Source organism: Pleurodeles waltl, chromosome 4_2 (genome assembly GCF_031143425.1).
Source record: "Pleurodeles waltl isolate 20211129_DDA chromosome 4_2, aPleWal1.hap1.20221129, whole genome shotgun sequence".
Taxonomy (NCBI): domain Eukaryota; kingdom Metazoa; phylum Chordata; class Amphibia; order Caudata; family Salamandridae; genus Pleurodeles; species Pleurodeles waltl.
Window position 1 is genome coordinate 807890614 of NC_090443.1, and position 24995 is coordinate 807915608.

Genomic DNA, 24995 nt, shown 5'->3' on the forward strand with positions numbered 1-24995 from the left:
GCATACTGTGGATTTGTATTGTTTTTGGTCTTGTTTACTTAGATAAATATATACTATTTTTCTAAACCTTTGTGGTGTCCATTTATAGTGTTTCACCGTATTACTGTGTGTGTTGGAACAAATACTTTACACATTGCTTCTGGGTTAAGCCTTTCTGCTCCTGCTACCAAGGGGATGAGTGGGGGTCAACCAGGTATGTTTTCTCCTTTGCCCTAACTAGAGTGAGGGTCCTTGCTTGGACAGGGGACAACCTGACTGCCAACCAAAGATCCAATTTCTAACATCCGCCAAGTTATGATCTGATATTACGTCCTTCCCTTTCAATTGTGTACTGCATAAAATGCAAGATTCTGAGAGTCTGTACAAGGAAAAAAAGGTAGGAAGGTATATAGAGAAGAAACACACCTTAAGCTTCTTGTGCAGCTGTACTGGGTAGAACAAAGGGATGGCCTGTGGCAAAGGACCCTTGGGCTGTGATGGACTGACGGATAACCCTAGTAAACATATACTAAACAATAATGTGCCATTAAATGACAATACCTTGTGCATACTTGTCAGTAAATGAGCTTACCAGAATATGGAATTGGAATAACCATTGACAGCCCCCAGACAACCAGGATACATTCCCAGAAACTGAATATGAAGTTTCATTCCAATACTAGAGAAACGGAAAGCCAAGATGACGCAGAAAGCCTGTAGTAAAGCAAGAGTTCTTGAGTGGTGGCAAGCAAAGCTCACAGTCTGTAGAAGATAAGTAAACCCTCAGCTGCCCTAACGACCCAAGGAAACCAAAGAACAGCAAAGTAAAAAAGGTGCAAGGAATACAAACGGTGCTAACTTGTTGAAGGCAAAGTAGCTAACCTACCAACCACTGTTGCCAGGTAAAATGCAATGTTGTAAGTAATGTTTAAATCTTCCCGGCTCCTACTGACCCAGAAATGCAATGTGTTCTGGCTTTTCCCACTTTGTCCTGGAATTAATATTCTGTGTAACCTTGCAAATTCACCCTCCTTCATCTACCAAGCACCAGTTGGGCTGTGCCATAACCTTCCAAGGTGGGCCCATAGCAAGCTTGTATCTTGGACTCTGGGAAACATGGTTAGGTCTTCTTGAAATTGGACCCCTGGACATTACAAATTACAGAATTCCTGATAGTTTTGGCCTCTTGCTCCGCACAAATTTAAACCTTTGCCTCTGATCCTCTGTTATTTGTCAATATGTTTTTGAACAATATTTGTGCGCATCTCATAACCATGGGTTGAAGAAATATCATCCATTGATTTACAACACTCTGCACATTAAACTGAGTCTCTCGTTCTTCTCCCTTTGTAGCTAGCTTTTTTTTATTGGATGCCAAATTATAATTCACCAATAAGAAAAAGAGTGGTTCTTATGGACTTATTCATACCAACTTCCCCTTAGTTTTGGGAGAAACTAGGTACGTCCTTTCAGAGGAAAAACTCCTTAATAATATTAAACTGACATTCCAGCATATCATTACAATCTTTATGACATTATCACATAAAAATAAGGTGTTATGGAAAAATGTGACACTGCACAGTGCATGCGAGATGTGACAAAAGTTACATAGAATGAGAAGTAACAACTCAAAGTGAACAACAATCTTTTGAATGCAACAAGTCAAGTAATAATGAAGGGACAATTGTATCACAATTTAGACGTACTCTGTACACACTATGTGAAGCAGTCCAAAAGTAAAAGTATTTTCAACTTTTCGACCCATTTAGGATGCATCCTACATCTTAAAAGATGTTGCAACCAAAAGATTGTTGTTCACTTTGAATTGTTACTTTTCTTTCTGTCTCACTTATGTCACAACTCATATGCACTTCAGAACCGAGATGGCATTTGATTTCCTCACCACTGGTACAATTTCTGTCCCTTACAAGAAAGTTAAATTAATTAATTGAGTGAAACCCTCACAATCCGGGTTCCGCAAGAACCACAGCACGGAAACCGCCCTCATCGCATGCACTGATGACATCAGGACCAAAGTCGACATAAGCGAGACCGTCGCACTCATCCTCCTAGACCTCTCTGCAGCCTTTGACACCGTCTGCCACCACACACTCTGCACACGCCTCCACAACATAGGAATTCGCCACAAAGCCTTAGACTGGCTCACCTCCTTCCTCACCGACCGGACCCAGAGAGTCCGCCTCCCACCTTTCCACTGCACCACTTCCAAGATCATCTGCGGGGTCCCCCAAGGGTCCTCCCTCAGCCCCACACTCTTCAACATCTACATGATCCCCCTAGCCAACATCCTCCGAGCACACGGAATCACCATCCTCTCCTACGCAGATGACACCCAACTCATCCTCTCCCTCACCCGCAACCCCACCACTGCCAAAACCAACCTACACACTGCTCTCCTCGACACCGCCAACTGGATGACTACTAACCACCTCAAGCTTAACTCCAACAAAACCGAGATCATCATCTTCGGCCCCAACAAAACCACATGGGATGACTCCTGGTGGCCCACCGCCCTAGGCCCCGCACCCACCCCCGCAAACCACGCACGCAACCTCAGCATCATCCTAGACCCCTCCCTCTCCATGACACAGCAAATCAATGCCCTAACCTCCTCCTGCTTGCACACACTCCGCACTCTAAAAAAATCCTTCAAATGGATTCCCCCAGAGACCAGAAAGACAGTCACCCATGCACTCATCAGCAGCAGACTAGACTATGGTAACGCCCTCTACGCCGGCACCACACTCAAACTCAAACGCAAACTCCAGAGAATCAAGAACACAGCTGCACGCCTCATCCTTGGCCTCCCCCGCCACGAACATATCTCACCACACCTCAAATCCCTTCACTGGCTCCCCATAGACAAGAGAATCACATTCAAGATCCTCAACCACGCTCACAAATCCTTCAACAACACCGGCCCAACCTACCTCAAAGAAAGAGTGAACTTCCACACTCCCTCACGCAACCTCCAATCAGCCGACCTCGCCCTAGCCACAGTCCCCCGCATCCAACGCACCACCAGAGGAGGCAGGTCCTTCTCCTACCTTGCCCCCAAAACCTGGAACTCCCTCCCCACCAACCTTCGCAAAACCAAAGACCTCCTGCTCTTCAGAAAGAGCCTCAAGACATGGCTGTTCGAACAGTGACCCTCCTTTTTTGACCCCACCCCTCACCCCCCAGCGCCTTGAGACCCTCACAGGTGAGTAGCACGCTCTATAAATTTCTTTGATTGATTGATTGAAACAAATTTACCAGTACAGTTTTATGGTCAGAGCACATGCTCTAAGGCACTAAATGGCAGTGTCAGTAGGGGTGGCTCTTCTGTAGTGGTGGTGGGGCGTCGCCCCCCTAGTTGAGCCGGCAGATGAAAAGAAAAAACAATGGCGTGCTATCATTTTATTTTCCATCATTTTTCGTCTGCTGGCTCAGCCAGGGGGGCAGAGAGGGGCGGGGCCACAGGGAGGTGAAAGGTGGGAGGAGGGGAGAGTGCACTAAGTGTGCATGTGTGTTTGGCCGGTCGTCTGAGGCCGGCCAAACACAAATGCACACTTAGGTTTCTCCAACCCAGCTTATACACAGCCAGGCTGGAGAAATAGCACAGACCCCAGGCTTGCGTCTGAGTGGCAGTGACTGTCGCTCAGAACAATCCTGACACTGCTTGCATGCTACGTTTAGCATGTAAGCAGTGCCAGGATTGCTGGGGAGCCTGTGCTGGTGTCCCAGCAATTGATGGGACACAACAAGGGGTGAGGTGGCAGGAGACGGCGCAGGAAATGGGCAGGGCAAGGTGAGTGTTCTCTTTTTTTATTTTAAATAACACCCCCATCACCCCAACTTGACATATGCGGCCGCTGAGTATCAAAGTGCTCTAAGTCCTTATGGAAACAAAAATAGCGTCCAGAGCAAAGTAAAAAAAAAAGTCTTGAACGACTGCTGAAAAGGTGGATGTCCTCCACATTGCTACACTTTCCTATTCTGCTTTTTTGGCCTGCTTAGATGTCTTTTATAACTTTGCTAATAAAATTGAAACAAAAATAAAATAGAAAGGTGCTGCACCACAAACCTCATAGCAGGTATAGTAGTGTGAAAATCAGCACCAAACTGGAATGATTTTGCTATGGTGACTTCTTGTTCAATCTAGTCTTCGTGGATGTCAAAAAACGTTTCTCACTCTCATCTCCCCTTGCCTACTAAAGGAGCCAAAGAAATCAGACAAATTGCTCTTTTTTATTATCTGTTCTCATAGGGAATGGTCACCAACACTTAGTTGTCAGACTAAACTCTTTTTGCAACAGATCAACACTGACCCTACTAAGCTGGATGTTAGAAATGGGTTTCTGGCTGACAGAGGTATGCACCCAATCCAAGCAGGAACCACAATCCTAGTCAGGGTAAGTCAGCTACACACCATAAATTAACCTGTGCTTGCCCTCTGGTAGCTTGGCACAGAGCAGTCTGGCTTAACTTAAGAGGCAATGTGTAACGTATTTGTGCAACATTTCAAACAGTAAAACAGTGAAAACACACAAAACGCAACTACAGTTAGAAATATAGAGCTTAATTTGGTGAGTATAACAAGACCAACATGACAAAAAACCAATAGGTAGAAGTTGATATATGAATTTTTAAAGATTAAAATGTAATGTAATGCTTAAAAGCATAACGTGCCAACAGGGGCTATCTGGTTGTGCCAGACTGCGTGAAATCCATGATATAGCGCGCGTCAGATTCAGTCATAGCAAAGTCCGGCTGAGGTTTTACTTTCTCAGAATTTAGCCAAGAGCCCTGTTCACAGGGAAGCAATTTGATGGGAGCAAGGAAAGTATCACTGGGGGTGGTCCACAGGTGTGAGGATTCATAGGCCTCGTGGTCATGAGGAGTGATGCTTGATGTGCGAAGAGATAAACTTGCAGAGGCACATGCGAGTGGTGCAGTTCTAGTGCAAGCCGGCCCATTAGCAGCCATGAAGAGCACAAACGCTTGATTTAAGGAGCCACAAAACTACTTCCAAGGACCCAGGACTAAAGGAGTGCCTCCTTGGGGGCGGGAGCTATTTGAAAATGGGTGCAGGAGTTGTAGCAAATGAGTTGGAAGTATTTTGTGTCCCTGAGACTTCAGAAAACAGGATGTAAGCCAGCAAGCCCTTGGAGTCACTTTGGTTGTAGGATGTAGAAATGCATGTCCAGACCCTCCCACTCCCAGGTAAGAGAGCAGCAGGACAGCTCATCAAAGCAGTAGTACAATAGAGTAGTAGCTCAGCAGAGTGGCAGTCCCAGTAGCAGCACAGCAGTCCTTCTTCCTGGCAGAGTATTCACAGGTCCAGAAGTGTGCTGAGTTGGGGGTGTCAGAGTTCCAGTATTTATGCTCAGTTGTGCCTTTGAAGTGGAGGAGAATTCAAAGAAGGTCTTTGAAGTGCACAGAGGTCCTCCCTTCCTGCCCTGGCTCCAGACTCACTACAGCGGGATTTGCAGTCCTTTATGTGTGGCGGGACACTGTCCATTCAGGTGTGTCAGCCCCTCCCTCCCATTCTGCCCAGAAAGGCCGGTAAAGATGTTGATGGCCTATCATTCACACCTAAGCTCCTTTAGTGTGTGGCTGTCTAGAGGGAATGCACAAGCCCAGCTGTCACCCCACCCTAGACGTGTTTTGGAGACAGGCAGTAGGCACCACAAGGCTAAAGTAAGAAAATTCCAACTTTCTAAAAGTGGCATTTTCATAACTGCATTTTAAAATTTGACATCACCATAAGTTGTGATTTTAAATTGTGACTTCAGAAACACCAAATTTGATAAACATATCTCTTCCAGATTGGGAATTTCACTTATAAACTATAATAAGGTAATCCCAATGTTATTCTATGGCCGAGAAAGGTCTTGTTGTAGTGTAAAACGAATTTGGGAGTTTTTCACTTCCAGGGCATATAAAACTTAAACGTACATTCCCAGTCTTTTACATACAATGCACCCTCCCCTTTGGGTCATATAGGGCCTACCTTAAGTGTGACTTCCATATATATGAAAAACAAAAGTTTAGGCCTGGCAAGAGGTATAACTTGCCAGCTAGACATGTCATTTTAAAACTGCACACACGCCCTGTAGTGGCAGGCCTGAGACAAGGTTAAGTGACCACTTAGGTGTGTGGCACAATCAATGCAGCAGGCCTACTCGTGGCAAGTAATTTACAGGCCCTTGTCATGTGTGATGTACTTTACTAGAGACTTATAAGTAAATTATTTATGCCATTTGGGTATATGATAATGTTACCATGTTTTTGGGAGAGAGCACAAGCACTTTAGCATTGGATAGCAGTGGTAAAGTGCACAGAATCCTAAAGCCAGCAAAACACAAGGTTAGAAAATGGATGGAGGCAGGCAAAAAGTTAAGAGGAAGACCACCCTTAGGTCCTACACTGGGTCTGGTCCTACACCAAACAATTACAGTGGCATTGCTAAGATCCCTTTCTTGCTTGGCTATTGGGAAAAAATGTGTTGTCCTCCAGATAAAAAGTTTAATCTCTGACAACACACTGTTCAAAAGGTGCTCAATCAGGATTCAGGCATGGGTTCAGTGATGAAACTGCCACATATAATGTGTATGATGATGCGCTGTACCTTACGTGCAATGGGGGCTCCGGCCTTCTGATTCACCTTGACCTTGCAGACGCTTTTCATACTGTAGATCACACCAACCTCCTCAAGGCCATGCATTCCTGGACGCTCATAAGAGGTCAGACACAAAAATAATTCATATCATATAATTTGAACAACAGTCAATTGGGAAGGCGGCAACAGTTCTGTTCCCCTCATGAGACCTGCCCGTTGCCCACATCACAATGCTCTCCCTTTGTCCCTTTGCTATCTACGTACATGTAGTGTCCTTGTGAGACCCTCTATTTGACTTCGAAATCTCTTGCTACCAGTATGGTAATGACAAAGACAGCTGTGTCTGTATTTAAACTAAGAAATATTGCTACACACCTAAGTGCCTGTAGTCCATTGATTGCAAATAATTTAGCAAAACAAGTTAAAACATCAAATTGAAGGTAACATATCTGGAAATCCCTAAGTTTAACTGTTTTGGAGTAATGATCACCAAGTGAGGAAGATTTCAAACAAGCTGCACAGACGTAAATAGGGGCTCGTTTAGACCAGTTTTCACAAAGTTGGATTAAGGCTCAGAGTGGACACTTGATCAGGGAGCGCTGATCAACTACAGATACCCAACAAACAACTGAACAGTCTGTCAATGCCAAAATATGCCAACGGGGAGAACAGGGGAAAATAGCATTTATGAATTCATGCAGTTAAAGCAAATTGCCAGGGAGATTTACTCTAGTGTGGTACTATCCATTTTCCACACAATACTCAAACATGCAAATGCTTTCTGAGAAATGACAAGTCCATGGTAGCTTCATTGGCGACTGTAGGAAAGTACCATCTTGCCTGGCATGTTACCCCCATTTTTACTTGTATGTAAGTTTGTTTTTGCCTGTGTCACTGGGATCCTGCACGCCAGGACCCCTGTGCTCATAAAGTGTGCCCTGTATGTGTTCCCTGTGTGGTGCCTAACTGTATCACTGAGACTCTGCTAACCAGAACCTCAGTGTTTATGCTCTCTTTGCTTTTAAAATTGTCACTGCAGGCTAGTGACTAATTTTACCAATTCTAATTGGCACACTGGAACACCCTTATAATTCCCTAGTATATGGTACCTAGGTACCCAGGGTATTGGGGTTCCAGGAGATCCCTATGGGCTGCAGCATTTCTTTTGCCACCCATAGGGAGCTCAGACAATTCTTACACAGGACTGCCACTGCTGCCTGATTGAAATAACATCCACGTTATTTCACAGCCATTTTACACTGCACTTAAGTAACTTATAAGTCACCTATATGTCTAACCCTCACTTAGTGAAGGTTAGGTGCAAAGTTATTTAGTGTGAGGGCACCCTGGCACTAGCCAAGGTGCCCCTACATTGTTCAGGGCAATTTCCCCCAACTTTGTGAGTGCGGGGACACCATTACACACGTGCACTACATCTAGGTCAATACCTATATGTAGCATCACAATGGTATCTCCGAACATGGCCATGTAACATGTCTAGGATCATGGAATTGTCACCTCAATACCATTCTGGTATTGGGGGGACAATTCCATGCATCCCCGGATCTCCAGCTTAGAGCCTGGGTACTGCCAAACTAACTTTCCGGGGTTTTCTCTGCAGCTACCGCTGCTGCCAACCCTCAGACAAGTTTCTGCCCCCTTGGGGCCTGGGCAGCCCAGTCCCAGGAAGGCAGAACAAAGGATTTCCTCTGGGAGAGGGTGTTACACCCTCTCCCTTTGGAAATAGGTGTTAAGGGCCTGAGAGGAGTAGCCTCTCCTGGCCTCTGGAAATGCTTTGAAGGGCACAGATGGTGCCCTCCTTGCATAAGCCAGTCTACACCGGTTCAGGGATCCCCCCAGCCCTGCTCTGGCTCGAAACTGGACAAAGGAAAGGGGAGTGACCACTCCCCTGACCAGCACCTCCCAAGGGGAGGTGCCCAGAGCTCCTCCAGTGAGTCCCAGACCTCTGCCATCTTGGATGCAGAGGTGTGAGGGCACAATGGAGACCTCTGAGTGGCCAGTGCCAGCAGGTGGCATCAGAGACCCCTCCTGATAGGTGCTTACCTCTCTCTGTAGCCAATTCTCCTCTGAGGGCTATTTAGGGTCTCTCCTGTGGGTTTCTCATCAGATAACGAATGCAAGTGCTCACCAGAGTTCCTCTGCACTTCCCTCTTCGACTTCTGCCAAGGATCGACCGCTGACTGCTGCAGGACGCCTGCAAAACTGCAACAAAGTAGCAAGAAGACTACCAGCAACATTGTAGCACCTCATCCTGCCGGCTTTCTCGAATGTTTCCTGGAGGTGCATGCTTTGAGGGCTGTCTGCCTTCACCCTGCACTGGAAGCCAAGTAGAAATCTTCCGTGGGTCGACGGAATCTTCCCCCTGCCAACGCAGGCACCAAACATCTACATCACCGGTCCTCTGGGTCCCTTGTCATCTTGATGAGCATGGTCCCTGGAACACAGAAGCTGGATCCAAGTGTCCCCGACAGTCCAGTGGCCCTTCTGTCCAAATTTGGTGGAGGTAAGTCCTTGCCTCCCCACGCCAGACAGTAATCCTGTCTACTGCATGAACTGCAGCTGCTAGGGCTTCTGTGCACTTTTGCAAGACTTCTTTCATGCACAGCCTAGCCCAGGTCCCCGGCACTCCGTCCTGCATTGCCCAATTCACTGAGTTGGACTCCGACTTCGTGAGACCCTCTTTTGTTGTGCTGAGACGACCGCCATGCTCAGATCTTCTGAATGCCTGTTCCGGTGCTTCTGCGGGTGCTGCCTGCTTCTGCATGGACTCACTGTGTTGCTGAGCACCCCCTCTGACTCCTCCTCCAAGGGGCGACCTCCTAGTCCTTCCTGGGCCCTGGCAGCACCCAAAACCTTCAACCGTGATTCTTGCAGCTAGCAAGGCTTTTTTGCAGTCTTTCTGTGTGGAAACAACTCTGCATCCTCCAGCACGCCGTGGGACATCTTCTGACCAAAGGAAAAATTCCTGGCACTTTCCGTTGTTGCAGAATCTTTGGCTTCTTCCACCCGGAGGCAGCCCTTTCGCACCTTCATCTGGGGTTTAGTGGGCTCCTGCCCCACGGACACTTGCATGACTCTTGGATTTGGTCCCCTTCCTTTGCAGGTCCTCAGGTCCAGGAATCCATCTTCAGTGCTTTGCAGTCACTTGTTGCCTTTGCAGAATCCCCTATCTCGACTTTACTGTCTTTCTGGGGTAGTAGGGTAATTGTACTCCTACTTTTCAGGGTCTTGGGGTGGGGTATCTTGGACACCTTTAGTGTTTTCTTACACTCCCAGCGACCCAATACACACTACACTAGGCCTGGGGTCCATTCGTGATTCGCATTCCACTTTTGGAGTATATGGTTTGTGTTGCCCCTAGGCCTATTGTCTCCTATTGCATTCTATTGTGTTCTACAGTGTTTGCACTACTTTTCTAACTGTTTACTTACCTGATTTTGGTTTGTGTGTATATTTTGTGTATTTTACTTACCTCCTAAGGGAGTAAATCCTCTGAGATACTTTTGGCATATTGTCACTAAAATAAAGCACCTTTATTTTTAGTAACTCTGAGTATTGTGTTTTCTTATGATATAGTGCTAAGTGATATAAGTGGTATAGTAGGAGCTTTACATGTCTTCTAGTTCAGCCTAAGCTGCTCTGCTATAGCTACCTCTATCAGCCTAAGCTGCTAGAACACCTCTAATCTACTAATAAGGGATAACTGGACCTGGCACAAAGTGTAAGTACCACAAGGTACCCACTATAAGTCAGGCCAGCCTCATACAGCGACACATGTTGTCCTCACACCAGACATAATGATACCATCAGGTGGGACATATCAACCGGATTGCAATATGTTACTACCAATAATCACCATATGCGTCCTTGCCCAGCCTACGCAAGGAACAAGTGATTCCATACCATCATTTGACACTTAGAGCATAAGGCCTTTCTGCTCATAGGTCTCTCATTGTCAATATTCGCTGAGACACATGGCGAGAGATGGTGTGTTTGTGCCACAACATATCTTTAAGGAGGGCATGGCGTTTTCAGGATGTATGTCGGTCTCTGGCAGAAGGGAAGTGGCTGAAGACCACACAACAGACACTTCTTAGAAGTGGAAGCAAGCTTGCCAAACGGTGCAGGCTGATGAGCTGAAAGGGTTTTCCACATTAGTCAGATCTACCTTAGTAAACTTTACTACAGTGCACTTCAATAAACAACCACACCACCGTGTGACTGCGTCTCTTTCTCCACTTGTTTGCATTAGTCAAGTATTTGCATGCGTGTAATTGTTATGCTACACTTTTTTCTGCCTCCTCTTCTGATATCAGTGAAAGGCACGGTATAGGTAACCAAAACAATTACAGGTACTATGGCACAACACTACCTGCGCCACTGTGGATGTGTTGTGCCTCTAGTTTGCCGCATCACACTAATGGTAAGAACTTGAATGACCAGCTGTTGTGGCCCTGAAAGAATCGCTGTATACGATAAAGAAAGCACCAGGCTGTACCGAGAGGACTAACTAGACCAAACCTATATAGTAAGGTATATTACCTTCATTTTCTGCTAATATGAGATGGTTTTGCTTTAGGTTGAAGCTACAAACCTGTTTGCAGTACCTCTGTGATTATGGAGTGGTTTTGTTGTAAGTGACAAGCAGCGACCGCTGTAGAGGAAGTGGGAGGCCCTGCGGTTTTCACTTCAGCAGGGTTTGTGTCTGCGCATCAATGGGGTTGATTCTAGGCAGTCAAGGCCCATTTCCTGTCAAAATTTGTTCAGTTCCAAAGAACTACACTATGATAATTTCTCAGTTTTCAGACGACACCTCAAAGGTCAGGACATGACGGTTGTGAGTAATAAGCACCGACCCATAGGCTGCATCCTGGTTGGGCCTTTCCACCTCCACTGACGTGTCCAGAATCCAGGGAGTTTCTGGTGCGTGCGAGTGGTTGTCTTCATGCCTTTGTGAATGTGTTTTTTCGTGAGTTGAACTGTTTTATTTTTTAACTTCAGAATGGGCGTTGATATAATTTGCAGTCCCAGATATCACTGTGCAAGGAAACGCCACGGTACAGTAAATTGTACAAAAACTGGCGTGCGCTTTTACATTTCACAGCGTGTAGTAGGGTAAGTATTAGGCAGAGAAAATCATACTGGGAATAGACAACAGAGGTAAATACGAATATCGAATGCCATATGTGACAAAGAGTGGTCAATATTCGTCAAGGCAAGCCTTAAAAATGTACACGAATAATTTTAAACGAAGGGCCAGTGAAAAATGAACTATAATAATGTGCCGTTTCGAAATTCGTTATAGTGCTTGGACTCCACTGCAACAAACTGTGCTTTTGACGTGGGCACCACCTTTCAGGGGATGCAGTAAAACCCTTAGTCAAGGATCAGAGCACTGTCATCCGGGCACACGCACCTACTCGTGGCAATATGGAAACTGATTCATGATGACGCGATCGAAAGTGGAAGCTAAAACAGGTTGGTGAAGGCATCCTTCTAAACGAAACTGAGAGCTTCATTTGGTGATTTGTGACAAGTAGGTAGGCAGTACAATCTTTTGGAACAAATTGGGTTTTGCCAGGGTCCACAATCCATAAACCGACTTAATTTAGAGCGCTGTGATAAATCAGGCCCCTGGATTAGCGCTTTCCTCTCCAAATCAGAAATAATAGGCGATAATCACTTACACACCTGTTGTTGCTTCTATTTTGTGCTCAGATATTGCTAATGTACAGATGGAAGTAATTTAAAGCATTAAAATTGAGCAACCATCACATTTTGTGCTCAACTTGCAGTACACACAAAGAGTAAAAATAGGTGTAAAATTAGGGAGAGGATGTGGTGTAAAAGTGAGAGCTGTCGAACTTGGAGTTGAGGAGTCACGTTCGAGTCTCGGCGTCAACTCAACATCCTGTGATTCTGGGCACATCACTTAATCCCCCCGTTCCTACAGAAAAATGAATGCTTTTTTGTGTAGGGTGACTGGTTCTCATGTAAAGCGCTCCAATACCTACGGGTCGAATTCGTGCTATGTGAAATTGCAAAAAAATATAACTTGTGAGTATTTTATTTTGTTTTCTAAGGATTAAATGATCCTCTTACCGTTGCGTACTATTAAAACAGCTACTCTCTACATCAAAAGATGAACACTAAACAAATTAAACTACCATTCTATTAACTCCAGTTACTAACACTTCAACCCTACAATAAATAAATATTGGAAAGGCCAATAAGCCTGATATTGGCCACCAACCTTTTGGCTCTGTCAATGTCTGTTTTGTTTCCCCCTGGTTTTTGCTTAAAGGTTATTATTGGGAAAACCTCCTGGTCATCATCAATCTAAAAAAAAGTGACTTAAAGGTAAAATTGTTTTTGTCTCTGACGTAGTGGTGTCTGACACTAGAGGAAACTACTTTGTGTGAGGATGTGCTCCTCGTGAAAGAGCGGAATGTCGTCAGTCAGTGACTGTAGTGGGCTGGGTCATCGCCCCACGGTGTATGTTGTATCTGGTGGAAGAAAAATCTAAATGGCACAATAACAGACCAGTGTGGATGAAGAGGGCTGGCTAAAAGCCCGTTTGAGTAAGTATATGATACACACATTTTAGTTAAATCAAAAGGTCTTGGCTAACCCCAAACCTAAAAATAACTAAAAAAATAAAAAAGTGCCTTAAAAAGTTCATACACATTTCTGCTAATCCTCTTCCACTACCAATTTTATATTACAGTATAGTTAAGAGATTTGCACTGATAAAGTAAACGCATTCACACCCCAAGTACAATGCTTCATTTAAAAAAAATACAACCCAATTTGCTTTCAACTCACTCTAAAAAATGATTTCATTCAATTGTTGAAGTTTAGGGTTGTATATACATATATATATTAGAATTCATGTATATTGATCTACTAAATAAAAAATAAAAAAACAGAACGATTCTTCTCTTCCAGCATTTGGTTCAAGAAAACTATCAATTACTACATACAACGTAAATGAGAAGCCAGACCGGCTGGCACTGTAAATGCTTGTTACGCGTTGATCTGTGGTTTAGATAAGGGCCTAAAGGTATTCATCCAGGCAGTGCACATGAATTGAAGAGTAGAATGGAAGAGCTGGAGGGTTGAGGCAATAATCTCTCATGTGAGAGTCAGTCGGAAACTACTGTTTTCAGAGAGTGACACAGCCTTTCCGTTTATTATTCTTTTTATTTATGATTGTAACACACAGTTTCACATGCCAAGGTATATCTAAGCTTGAGGAAAAATCCAGTGGGAAGAAACAGAAAAGATATTGTAAAATCTGCAACATTTCTGCAAATAAAATGGGGAGTGGTTTGGGCCCAGCTTGAGCAAGAGACACTAACACAGCGTCCTGAAACCTGCGGTCTCCTGGGAACTACAGTTACATCCAGGAATCCTTAGAACCAGAGTATCAAGGAAAGAGAAGAAAGGAGCAACTAATCTTCCAGGAAAAATATTCAGGTGCAGGATCATGCAGAATAATGCAAACATTTATGAACAAGGGTGAGAATTTTAGAGTACACCCTGGCCAGGAGCCAGCACAAAGTCTGCCTCAGGTGAGATTCTCTGTTCCATTTTTAATGGAAAAAAGTAAGCTGAACAGCAGTATTGCGGACATGCTGAATCCATTCAAACTGGTTGTCAGTATCTGTGGTCTATGATATTGTCAACATTTTAAACAGGAAAAAAGGTTAGTGAGGTATAAAAAAAATGGTGCTGATATTGGGGCTGACAGCAAACAAAGTAAAAAGGTGTGGGTGGATTACTTGAATTAATCTAAGCCACTGGTAGTTACTCTGGGCAGCAATTTGCCCACCATGCCACCTTAGACAGCAGCCAGCCATATACAAATCAATAATGAACCAAAAGAAACAGACCAGCTCAAATTGCCATGCCAGGATTCCTCAGAACAAGAACATAAACATTTTCTAGTTTTCTGTCCTTTCCTTTTCCAACTCAGGCTGAGCGAATTTCTGGCAAGTAAACTATTCTTTTTAAGCGCTTCATCTGAAAAACAACCTTGAGGGCCTCATTTACTAAGTTTTGGTGCAGGGCAGCGCCAAATGCCTTTTTGCTGTGCCGCCGTGCATCAAAACAAAAGGGCAGGATTGCGCCATATCTAGATATCTATAAGACACATCACAATCCTGCCCTTGTCCCCTGCGCTGGTGCACAATTTACTGCCTAGTGCCAATGCAGGCACCCTTGCACCTTGGGGCATGGGTGCCTGCGTTGCAGGGATGATTGTTTATGTGCAGGAAGAGATACCTTCCTGCACATAAACAATCATTAATGGTGTTTCCTCTTTCTATGTGTGCTGTAGAATACAGCACACATAGAAAGAGGAACGAAAAGGGAGAAATAATGTTATTTCCCCCATTTGCGAAATCTTAACACCACCCCTGAGGTGGCGTAGAAATCGAACGCATTCCCAGACTTGTAAATCTGGGAATGCTTTACATTCTGTTGGATTCCATGGGTGTTGCATGGGAACACCCAGAGCAACGCCTCTTTCATGCAGTGTTATGCATGAAAGGGGTCCATATTTACAAGGCCATCAAAAGGTGGCTTCCGTGGCCTTGTAAATATGGACCAGCACACAGGGCTACTGGAGTGTCAAAAAAATGATGCTCCAGTGTGCCACAAGGGCCTTGTAAATGAGGCCCAGAGTATGGCAAAAACTAGCATGCCTGATTGAAGAAGCACATGCTTTTCAAACTCTTTGTCTTCCACTCTTTCCCAATTGAAGCAAAGTGTACCAAAGCAATGAAATTAATTGCACTTATAAGGAAAGAAAAAACAACTTACCAACTTTAAATCCTACAACATGTCCAGCAGGTCCCTCTCCAGCAGCTGTAGAAGCTGTTATGTAAGCAGAGTAAAAAGCCTCAGGATTTAACTTGTGAAACTGCTTCATTCTTGCAGACGGAGGAGCATCTTTAGTGAAAAGAAACAAGCACAGTGAACCATTAACATGGGACATTTTCCATTTAAAGCAGATCTTATTGGTCATAATGCAGTCTAGGAAAACAATACAAGTAACTCTCTAAAGTTCCCAAAGTACAGTATTGCTCTTCTATTCTCAATATCAAGTGCAGGATGTGTGTGAATTATCTATTTGTAGATGCAACAGAGTGGATTTATTTAGGATGTAACTTTTATTAAATATTTTTCTACAGACCGTCTCTACCGAGCAGTATTAGAACGCTTTACAGATAACATTAAAATAAACCAGCTGGTGACAGGGAAAGTGCTATGAACTGGAGACACGTGATGAAAAGACGAGAAATTGTGCTGGAGATGAAACACTTAGTGCATTAATGTGAAATCTTCATATAAAGTGTGAATAATTAAAATGTTGGTCTTGGAAATTTGATTATTCTTTGTGTGGCCAGCACAAGTAATAGTTCCTCAATAGTCTTCAGTGGGGAACAAATACCCCATTGTAGCGCTTAACTCTCACAGGGTAGTGAGGGGGAGCTAAGATATACTCAAGGGACGTGGTGTGGGCTAGTAATCACCAATTACCAGCATGCAAAAATAACGTTTGATAAATAATTGTCCAGTCAGTATTTGTTCTTTAGAAAAAGAAGCACATTTATTACGCACACACTACTAAATACTATGCAGTAATTTACAAAGATACACTGGCAGACAGAACATGCCATACATGACATTGTGTGACCTAGAGGGTCACCCAAACATATCAAGTGAGTTTCAACAGTCAATGTGTAAAAACTATTGCTTTGGCATGAATCATTGTCATAAGCTTTGATAATGACTTATCAATAAAACATATGCACTCATCATGAAAACCTAATAAAACATTTATCAGGAATTAACTTTGTGTTTGTGCATAATTTCATATACTTGGCATTAACGTGTAATGATCAGAACAAACACTAGAAGGCGTCACAATGAAACAGCATTGTGAAAAATCATTGCATTGCAACCATATAATCAGCCTCTAGATGGTTTCACTGCTAGACATCAGTATTGAAATGTACATTTTTAAGCCTCCCAGGCCTTCTAAAATGTTGCCATACACAAGGTCCCTAGAGGGCAAACCACTCTCAGCTGTAGAGCAAAAGGTCCAAACATGGGAGAACTTAAAAATGCATGAAAAGCGGGGAAGGTGATGATTTTAAGATCCCTCAACTTAGGGTGAGGACCTGGAAGATGACACGAGGAGCAAGATCACGTTGTGCTAAACAAATTGGTGATTGTCTCATCACTCTGGAACTACTACAGGCTAAGATATGGGTAAAGAGGTAAATAAAACAAAGGGCCCTGCAAAGCATTATGGGGAGAGTTTGCCGTGAAGGGTGAATATTATAGTAGCGTTTCTTCCGCTGCACTGGGGAGAGTCGCAGTGATGTTTTCTTTTTTGTTTTGCTGTTCACAAGTGGCCTCACACAGCATTTTCCATTTTTAGCAGGGTGCCCAGTCTCACCAAGGCACCCCAGGGACTTCCCCTGTTGGAGGGCACCTCGGGGAGCCAACCCACGACCTTGTGTTGCCACAGGAGCCAGCAGCCTTTCTTTGTGTCTGCCTGCTCCTGCGGGCATATGAGGGCTGCTATGGCCACATCCCACTCCCCCCATACACAGGCATGGGGAGCAGGGATAGTGGACCACGTGGGGGTGTGTAACTGCACTCCCCCTGTTTTCATGAATACAACAGGGTCCAGGGATAGGGTCTTGGGCCGCTCTGTCTCCTGTGGGAGGAGTACGACCATGCTACCCCATCCTTGGAATCTCGGGGAAGGGTGATGGCGTTTCCCCAAAATCGAAAGTACTCGGGGTGGGGAATGGGTTCCCGGCCCCCTGCTACTCAAATCCATCCAGAGGGATGGGGTCCCCAGGTGAAGTAGAAAAACGAGGAGGAGGCCCCACGCATGCCTTCTCCCCCAAATTTGTAGACACAGCTTCCTTGCTCCATCCCCTGGTTCACCCCGGAGGAATAGGATCAACATGGCAGGGGAGCTCCATGTGCTCTTAGGAGGAAAAACTAGGTCAAGGGTCACCAAACCTTACAATGTTATAACTTGAACCCCGTTGGGCCGATTTGGATGATCCTGGGTTCAATTTGCTCCTGGTGGTGAGCTCTATCTAGCAGAGACAGTTGCACCAACGTTCCTCACCTTCAAAGCAGTGCAGTCCTCCAAAAGCTGGTCTTCCTGGTTCCCTGCACCAGTTCTCCTTTGGGGCTTTGTTGGTGGGCACATTAAAATGGAGGGCATCCCCAAACTGGTCCTCAGGGAAAGTAAAGGGGCCTGCCTCACTGGCCCTTGGGGAGACCCACTTGTCCTCTGGTCAACTAGACAGAGTTCTGGGTCCTGAGTGGGGGTCAGAGGGTTCCTCTTTCCAGTTATCCATGGCAGTCACACACAGGATCCAGCAGAGCAGCATTTGCAAAATCTGCGGGCAAGAGAGAGTCTTGTACAAGAGTTTAGAAAGGGGAGAGAAAGGTTCCAGACGACTGGCACCCCTAACCAATCCTTGGGTGCCACATGACTTCTCTGTACCAACCCTCGCAACAGCATTTTGGGACAATCCAAGATGGCGTCATCCAGGAGCCACTGGGCCCATCAACTTCTGGGGTGTCAGCTCCAACGCTTGCTGACATCACTGTCAGGGACTTGCACATTACAATTTCAAAGGGAGCACCCTGGTTGGTTATCTCCAGGTGTCTGGGCACCCTCCTTTGTTCAGTGGGCTTGGATAGCCCCAACCCTGGTGCAGTATGACAGTTGCATGATTGATATAGATCATTCCGCCCCACCCCTTTCCTCCTCAGGAGCTGGGAGAAGTACTGCTAGTGGCTCTTTTTGTTTGAGGACAACCTTTGTTCCTTCTGCTGGTGAAAATGTAATTACTGGGCACAGCAGAGGGACAAAAGGCCTGAGCTCTGGTCCTGAGCTAAGCCAGAGAAATATGGAAACACTAAATTACCCATCGGATGTACAGATATCATTTTGAAAGTTACAAATTTGCTTTTCTCACACAGGTTACACTCCATTTCAAGACTTCAATGGTCTCTGTAGGCCAAGGGAAAGTGAAACTACAATCTAAAGCAGTTCCCTCCCTGCGTGTATAATGGGGAGTCACTATCGTTAAAACAATAAAGCACAGTGGCTTTCCCGGGTAGTGCGATCTACACTCATAAGGTCTATCCCAATACCGAACACTGCAGAGTCCCAATTGCACCAGGCTACCTGTGCCCTGTTACCAGACTGTACATGCACAGCCCGCACATGTCTGCACATGCATGTGCATACATGTTCATGTGTAACCAGCAAAGTGCTTCTTACCCTTGCTGCTTTGCAATGGCATTATCCTAAAAGGTAGACACTGGTGGTAAATGTAAGAGGCTGGCTCTCTATATAGTTTACGAAAATGATTTGCACTGTGCAGAGAGTACAAGCAACCCCACTTTGGTATGCAGAGGTAAAAAGCACACCACCTAATGCTTTGTTTTTGTGGTAGTATGGATGAGCAGTTAGGCTTATCTTGGAGATATGCTATTCATTTGTTGTACACACAGTATAAATAAATATGGACACAAACTCAGAAGAATAACTCGAGACCAATTTACAAAAATACTTTACTCAGAAGGCTGGAGCTGCTCTGGGGTTTTGTAGGTTTAGGCAGATTTCAGGCGACACCTCAGCAGCAATTGTCATGTCCTTGGAGTAGCAAGCAGGGTTTGGCATCTTTTTCTTTGAGAAGCAGGACTTCTGTTCTCGTGCCTCAGGTGTTCTTTGTTCCTGGTCTTCTTGTGTCCATCAAATCTGATCTGTTGGTCTAGGGATGCCCACTAGATACTGCATTTAGGGGAAGTAAGGGGAGTACCTGGTAGTGGCCAATGGGCCACCTACCTTAGGGTGGCTACACCCATTAAGTGACCACTTTCTGTGGGTAGGGGTCTCATCCCTAACCCTGATTGGCTATTTGCCATCCAAATGGAGGAAAATGAAATGGAGTGGTCACCTCATCTGCCACACCTGAGGGGTGGTGCAGGCTGGGGTTGGTCACTCCTCTTATCCTTGCTAGTTTTCTAGCCAATTTGCCCACCTAAAGTGGTGACAAAACCATTGGGCAGTCATCTGCTGCTAGCAGCAGAGATAGATTTCTGATTTCAAAGGCGGTAAAGCCTTTGAAGCTGCCCGCTGGTACAGGGTGCCTACCGGGGGTCGGGCGGGGAGGATGTGTAACACCTCCATCCAGGAAAGGCTTTGTGTTCTGATTCCTCAGAGCAAAAGGCTCTCATGCCAGGAGTTCAGATTTGTGTCTGGTGGTGGCAGGCTGATTAGGACCAGTCAGTAACCATGTCAGGGCTGGGGCTCATCTAAATTGCCTTCTGGGTACAAGTTATAATAAATCCAACACTGGCATCCGTCTGGGTTTATTATTCTGAGTAGTTTGATACCAAACAACCCAGTGTTCAGAGAGGTCATCATGTAGCTGGGGAACTCGTATTAACCAGTGTCCAGCACATGCTTTTGCTATGGGTCCCTTGCACACTTACTATGTCTGACGGTTTGGCAAAGACACAGTAGAGGCATAATTGCCCTCACATGCATTATAGTGCACCTGGCCTTAGGGCTGTATGGTTTGCCAGAGGGGTGACTTACCTATATTGCATGCAGTGTTAGTGGACATGGCACTCCTGGTGAGTGTCCTGTCGAGTTTGCAACTTTTGGATACACCAAGTTATGCACCTGCAATGGCAGTGTGCATGAGGCTGGTGGGCTGGTGGGGGGCCTCTCAGAGTGGCACAATTGGTGCTGCAGCTCTGGGGGCCCCTCACCAGTACCCATGCCCTAGGTACCAGGGGTACCATTTACTAGGGGCTTTCAAAGGTGGCTATAGTGCAAAATATAATTCAGCTTTGGGGAAATAGATCTGGCCCTGGGAACCTGTTTAGCAGGAGCCCAGGGCACTTACAGTTTGAAATCACTTCATTTTCCAGGCAAAATATTGTGGGGGGGGGGGTCTACCATGTCAAAAGAGGCCCTTTCTCACACTACCCCCCACTCCGTAAATGAAAGGGGATGAAACTAACCTTCCCCTGGGGAGTTTTCATCCTCTAAGTGGAAGAACCTGGAAATGCCATCTGGAGTGGCGTGGGCAGTCCCAGGTCTGTGTTAAACTTAAAAGTCCATTCCCTATCAAGATATGGACCACCTAAGCAGTTTAGGGTTTTCACCTTTCATTTGTTGAAGCCACCTGAGAGGCCTATGGTGTGTCTGAACTATTAAGTGAGAGACAGACAAGTATGACATCAGCTTTTTCAAAGCCCAGACCACAACAAAGGCTTCCCTCTCTGTGGCATTTCATTTGTCTTCCCTGGGGGGTAGTTTTCTGATATAAAAGCAACAGGCTGGTCATGTCCCTCATCATTGGTCTGGCTAGGACTGCTCCTATCCCAAGTTCTAAGGCATCAGTTTGGACAATAAATTGCCTGGAGTAGTCTGGAGCTTTCAGGACTGGGGCAGAGCACATTGCATCCTTCAGAGTGCCAAAGCCTTTTGACAAGTCGCTGTCCAGTTACAAATGTGGGGGATTTTCTTAGAGGTAAGTTATGTGAGCGGGGGTGGGGCACTATGGTACCATAGTCCATCAGAAACCTCCGATAATACCCAATCAAGTCAAGGAAAGCCCTGACTTGAGTTTGAGTGGTTGGAGCTTCCCAGGCAGAATGGGCTGGATCTTGGGTAGTAGTGGCTGAACTTGGCCTCCACCTACCTGGGGGCCTAAGTATACAACCCTTCCCTGCCCTATCTGGCACTTACTGGCCTTGATAGCGAGGGCTGCCTTCTGTAGGGCCTCAAAGGCCTTGGACCAGGTAATCCTGCCAGTTGGAGCTGTAGACAGCAATATCACCTAGATAAGCTGCACTAAAGGATTTCAGCCCAGCTGGGTCTTGGTTCACAAACCTCTGGAAAGTGGCAGGAGCATTCTTCAATCTAAAGGGCATGACAGTGAACTGATAGTGCCCACTTGGGGTGAAGAATGCTGATCTCTCTTACTCCAGGGGTCTGGCCAATCTGCCAATACCCAAATGTAAGATCAAAGGTACTCAGGTATTTGGCTGCCCCTAATCTGTCTATGAACTCATCCGCTCTTGGGACTGGGTGTCCATCAGTTTTTGTTACCGAATTGGGGCCCCTATAGTTTGCGCAGAACCTCATTTCCTTTTTCTCTCCCTTGGAGTGAGGTTTGGAGACTAAAACGTTTGGGCTTGCCCAGGTGCTCTCAGAGGGTTCAATGACACCCAAATCCAGCATCTTGCTGACTTCAACATGGATGCTTTCTCTGACATGGTCTGACTGCCTACGAATGTTGTTTTTGACAGGCAAGCAGTGTTTCCATTATGGTACACCATTTAGTCCTACCAGGGGTCAGAGAAAATAGTTCAGCATACTGGTTGAGGACTTGCCTTCAATTAGCCTGCTCTTGTGAGGGTGTCTGACAAGACCACTCCATCCACAGAACCAGCTTGTGGGTTGCTGGAGAGGAGAACAGGGAGAGGTTCACTCTGTTCTTCCCGTCCTTCATCTGTAACCATGAGCATGGTCACATTAGCTTTGTCAAAATAGGGGTTCAGGCGGTTGACATGTGTAATCGTTTTGGGATTTTTGACACTACCAAGGTCAACCAGGTAGGTGACCTCTCCTTTCCTTTCAAGTATGGGGTAAGGCCAAACTTTCTGCCCTGGTTGGAACTCCACCATAGCAGTTTTTTGGTCATACCAGTGCTTCTGGAGCTCCTGGCTGGCCTGGATATTTTCACTGGCTTTTTCCATATACCCAGCCATCCCGGAAATAAGGCCAAGTACATAATCCACAATGTCTCTTTTGAGCTCTTTAAGATGTCTCTCCTAGCCTTCCCTCACAAGACTCAATGACCCCTAACAGGAAGCCCAAACAAAAGTTAAAAGGGGGAAACCCTACTCTCTCCTGTGGCACTTCCCTGTAAGCAAAAAGCAGACATGGAAGAAAGACATCCCATCTCCCTTTGAATTTTCCAGGGAGACCTCCTATCATGCCTTTCAATGTCTGGTTCAATCTTTCAACCAGCCCACTGGTCTGTGTATGGTATGGGATAATTAATTGATAAGTCACTCCACATTCCTGCCACATGTCTTTTAAGTATTCAGGCATGAAGTTTGAAATCCTGTCTGATACTACCTCTTTAGGAAAGCCCACCCTAGTAAAAATACTAAGGAGGGCCTTGGCCACTGCAGGGGCAGTGATGGTCCTAAGAGGAATGGCCTCAGAATATCTAGTAGCATGATCTACTACCACTAGGATATATCTGTTTCCTGAAGCTGTTTGAGGGTCAAGAGGGCCAACAATGTCAATCCCTACCCTTTCGAAGGGCACCACAACATAGGTAATTGGATTAGGGGAGCCGTTAGGTGGCCTCCTGCCTTACCACTGGTTTGACAGGAGAAACAGGACTGACAAAAGTCCTTCAGCTCCTGGGATATTCCGGCCCAGTAAAAGTGGTTAACTAGCCTGCTCCAGGTTTTGTGTTGACCCAGATGCCCAGAGGGGAATGTCATGGGTTAGCGAAAGAAGAAACTTCCTGTACTGCTGGGGAACTACTACCCTCCTGGTTGCAGCAGGCTTTAGGTCTCTGGCCTCAGTGTACAGGAGTCCATGCTCCCAATAAACCCTGTGGGTACTACTGATACTACCCTTTTCTTCCTGAGCAGTTTACTGCCTCAGGCTTTCAGGAGTGAGACAGATTTTTTGTCCCGGGCACAGATCCTCCCTAGAGGGTCCCCCTGGTCCCAAGAGTTCTGGGTGGTAAGGCTCAAGCTCTGCAGGATCAGCCTCCTCTCGGGCTAACAAGTCCTTTTCCTGGGAAGAGGGGTTCTGACTTGAAATCTGTATAGGAGCTGGTCCCCAAGTCTTCTTGCCTTTTCTCTTGGAGGGTTGTTCCATTCTTCCAGGATCCAACACCTCTTGTGCACTCTGGAGTTTGCTCTGTGGCCTTGTCTTGACACTACCCCATTCTGGGATCCCAAGCATTGCTACATGGGTCCTCTGTTCTACTTCAGCCCAAGCGAAATTCTCCAAATCATTGCTAAGAAGACAGTCTACAGGGATGGATGGGGACACAGCCAAACTACTCCCCCCCAGTCAAAATATACCATTGCCATAGGATGGATCTTTGTGACATTGTCAGCACTGGTGACAGGATAAGTTTTCCCTAACAGGTACTGATCTGAGTGAATCAGGTGCTGGGTCACCAGGGTGACACTAGCCCATGTGTCGCTCAAGGCTTCTACCTTAGTCCCATCAATCAACAGGTGCTGCCTGTTTTTTTGCATGTTAGTAGGCCAGGCAGCACAAGATTCCTCTACCCCTCCCTCTGTGACTAATGTTGCCTCTGTGGGTTCACATACATGGTCAGGCCACAACTGTAATCCCATCTTGAGATTTGCAACTGCATTTACTGAGGATGGACTAGAGGCATTCTTTTTGTTTTTACAACTAGGGTCTCCAGTTTGGCATTCTTTGTTTTTGCAATCATGGAACCAAGCCTTGCTGGGATCAAAGTGTCTCTTTGTACCCACCCTTAGCCCATGAGAAGTCTTGGAGCCCACCGTCCTGAACAGGTTTTTGGGGGCCTGATGAAGACTGCTTGTTTTTATTTTGGTTCCCATCGTTCCCTTGGGGGCTTTTTGGCCTCTTTCTTTTGGTCTGTCCCACCAGTGGTAGTTTTGGTCACCCTTGTCCTGACCGAGTGGTCTGCCTTCTTCCCCAACTGTAGAGGAGAAAGTGGATCTAGGTCTTCCAGGAACTGATGTAGTTTCCCATTATAACCATTACTTAAAAGATGCTCTTTCGCAATTAAATTGTAAAGCTAATCAAAATTGTGTGCTTTGTTACCTTCTAACCAGCCACCCAGCATTCTTACTGAAAAATCTTCAAATTCTACCTAGGACTGAGTCTGGGTTTTTCGAGTCTCCCTGAATTTTATTCTGTATTCTTCAGTTGTAAGTCCAAAGCCTTCAATCAGGGTAGCCTACATGAGGTCATAGGACTTAGCATCTGTCTCATTCAATGTCAGGAGGCTATCTCTGCATTTACCTGAGAACAGTTCCCACAATAAAGAACCCCAATGTCTTCTATATATTTTTCTGGCTATGCAGGCTCTCTCATAGGCAGAAAACCATTTGATGATATCATCACCTTCTGTGAAGGGGGCACAACTCCTTTGGGGAGTTTTAGGTTAAAAGACTCCTATTTCTGCCTTGTTACTTGTATGCTGTCACCAGAGATGGGTCCTAGACACATTTTAACTTTTATTTCCAAACGTTGTGCTTCTAAATC

At 45.6% G+C, this 24995-nt stretch overlaps 1 protein-coding gene across 1 annotated transcript in view; it reads right to left on the reverse strand.

The window, feature by feature from the left end:
• Nucleotides 1–24995, reverse strand: part of IL23R (interleukin 23 receptor) — a 469105-nt gene that overhangs the window by 85584 nt on the left and 358526 nt on the right. The window contains exon 14 of the mRNA XM_069232471.1: nt 15452–15580. Within this exon, the coding sequence (XP_069088572.1) occupies nt 15452–15580 (129 nt within the window). The remainder of the gene's footprint in view (nt 1–15451; nt 15581–24995) is intronic.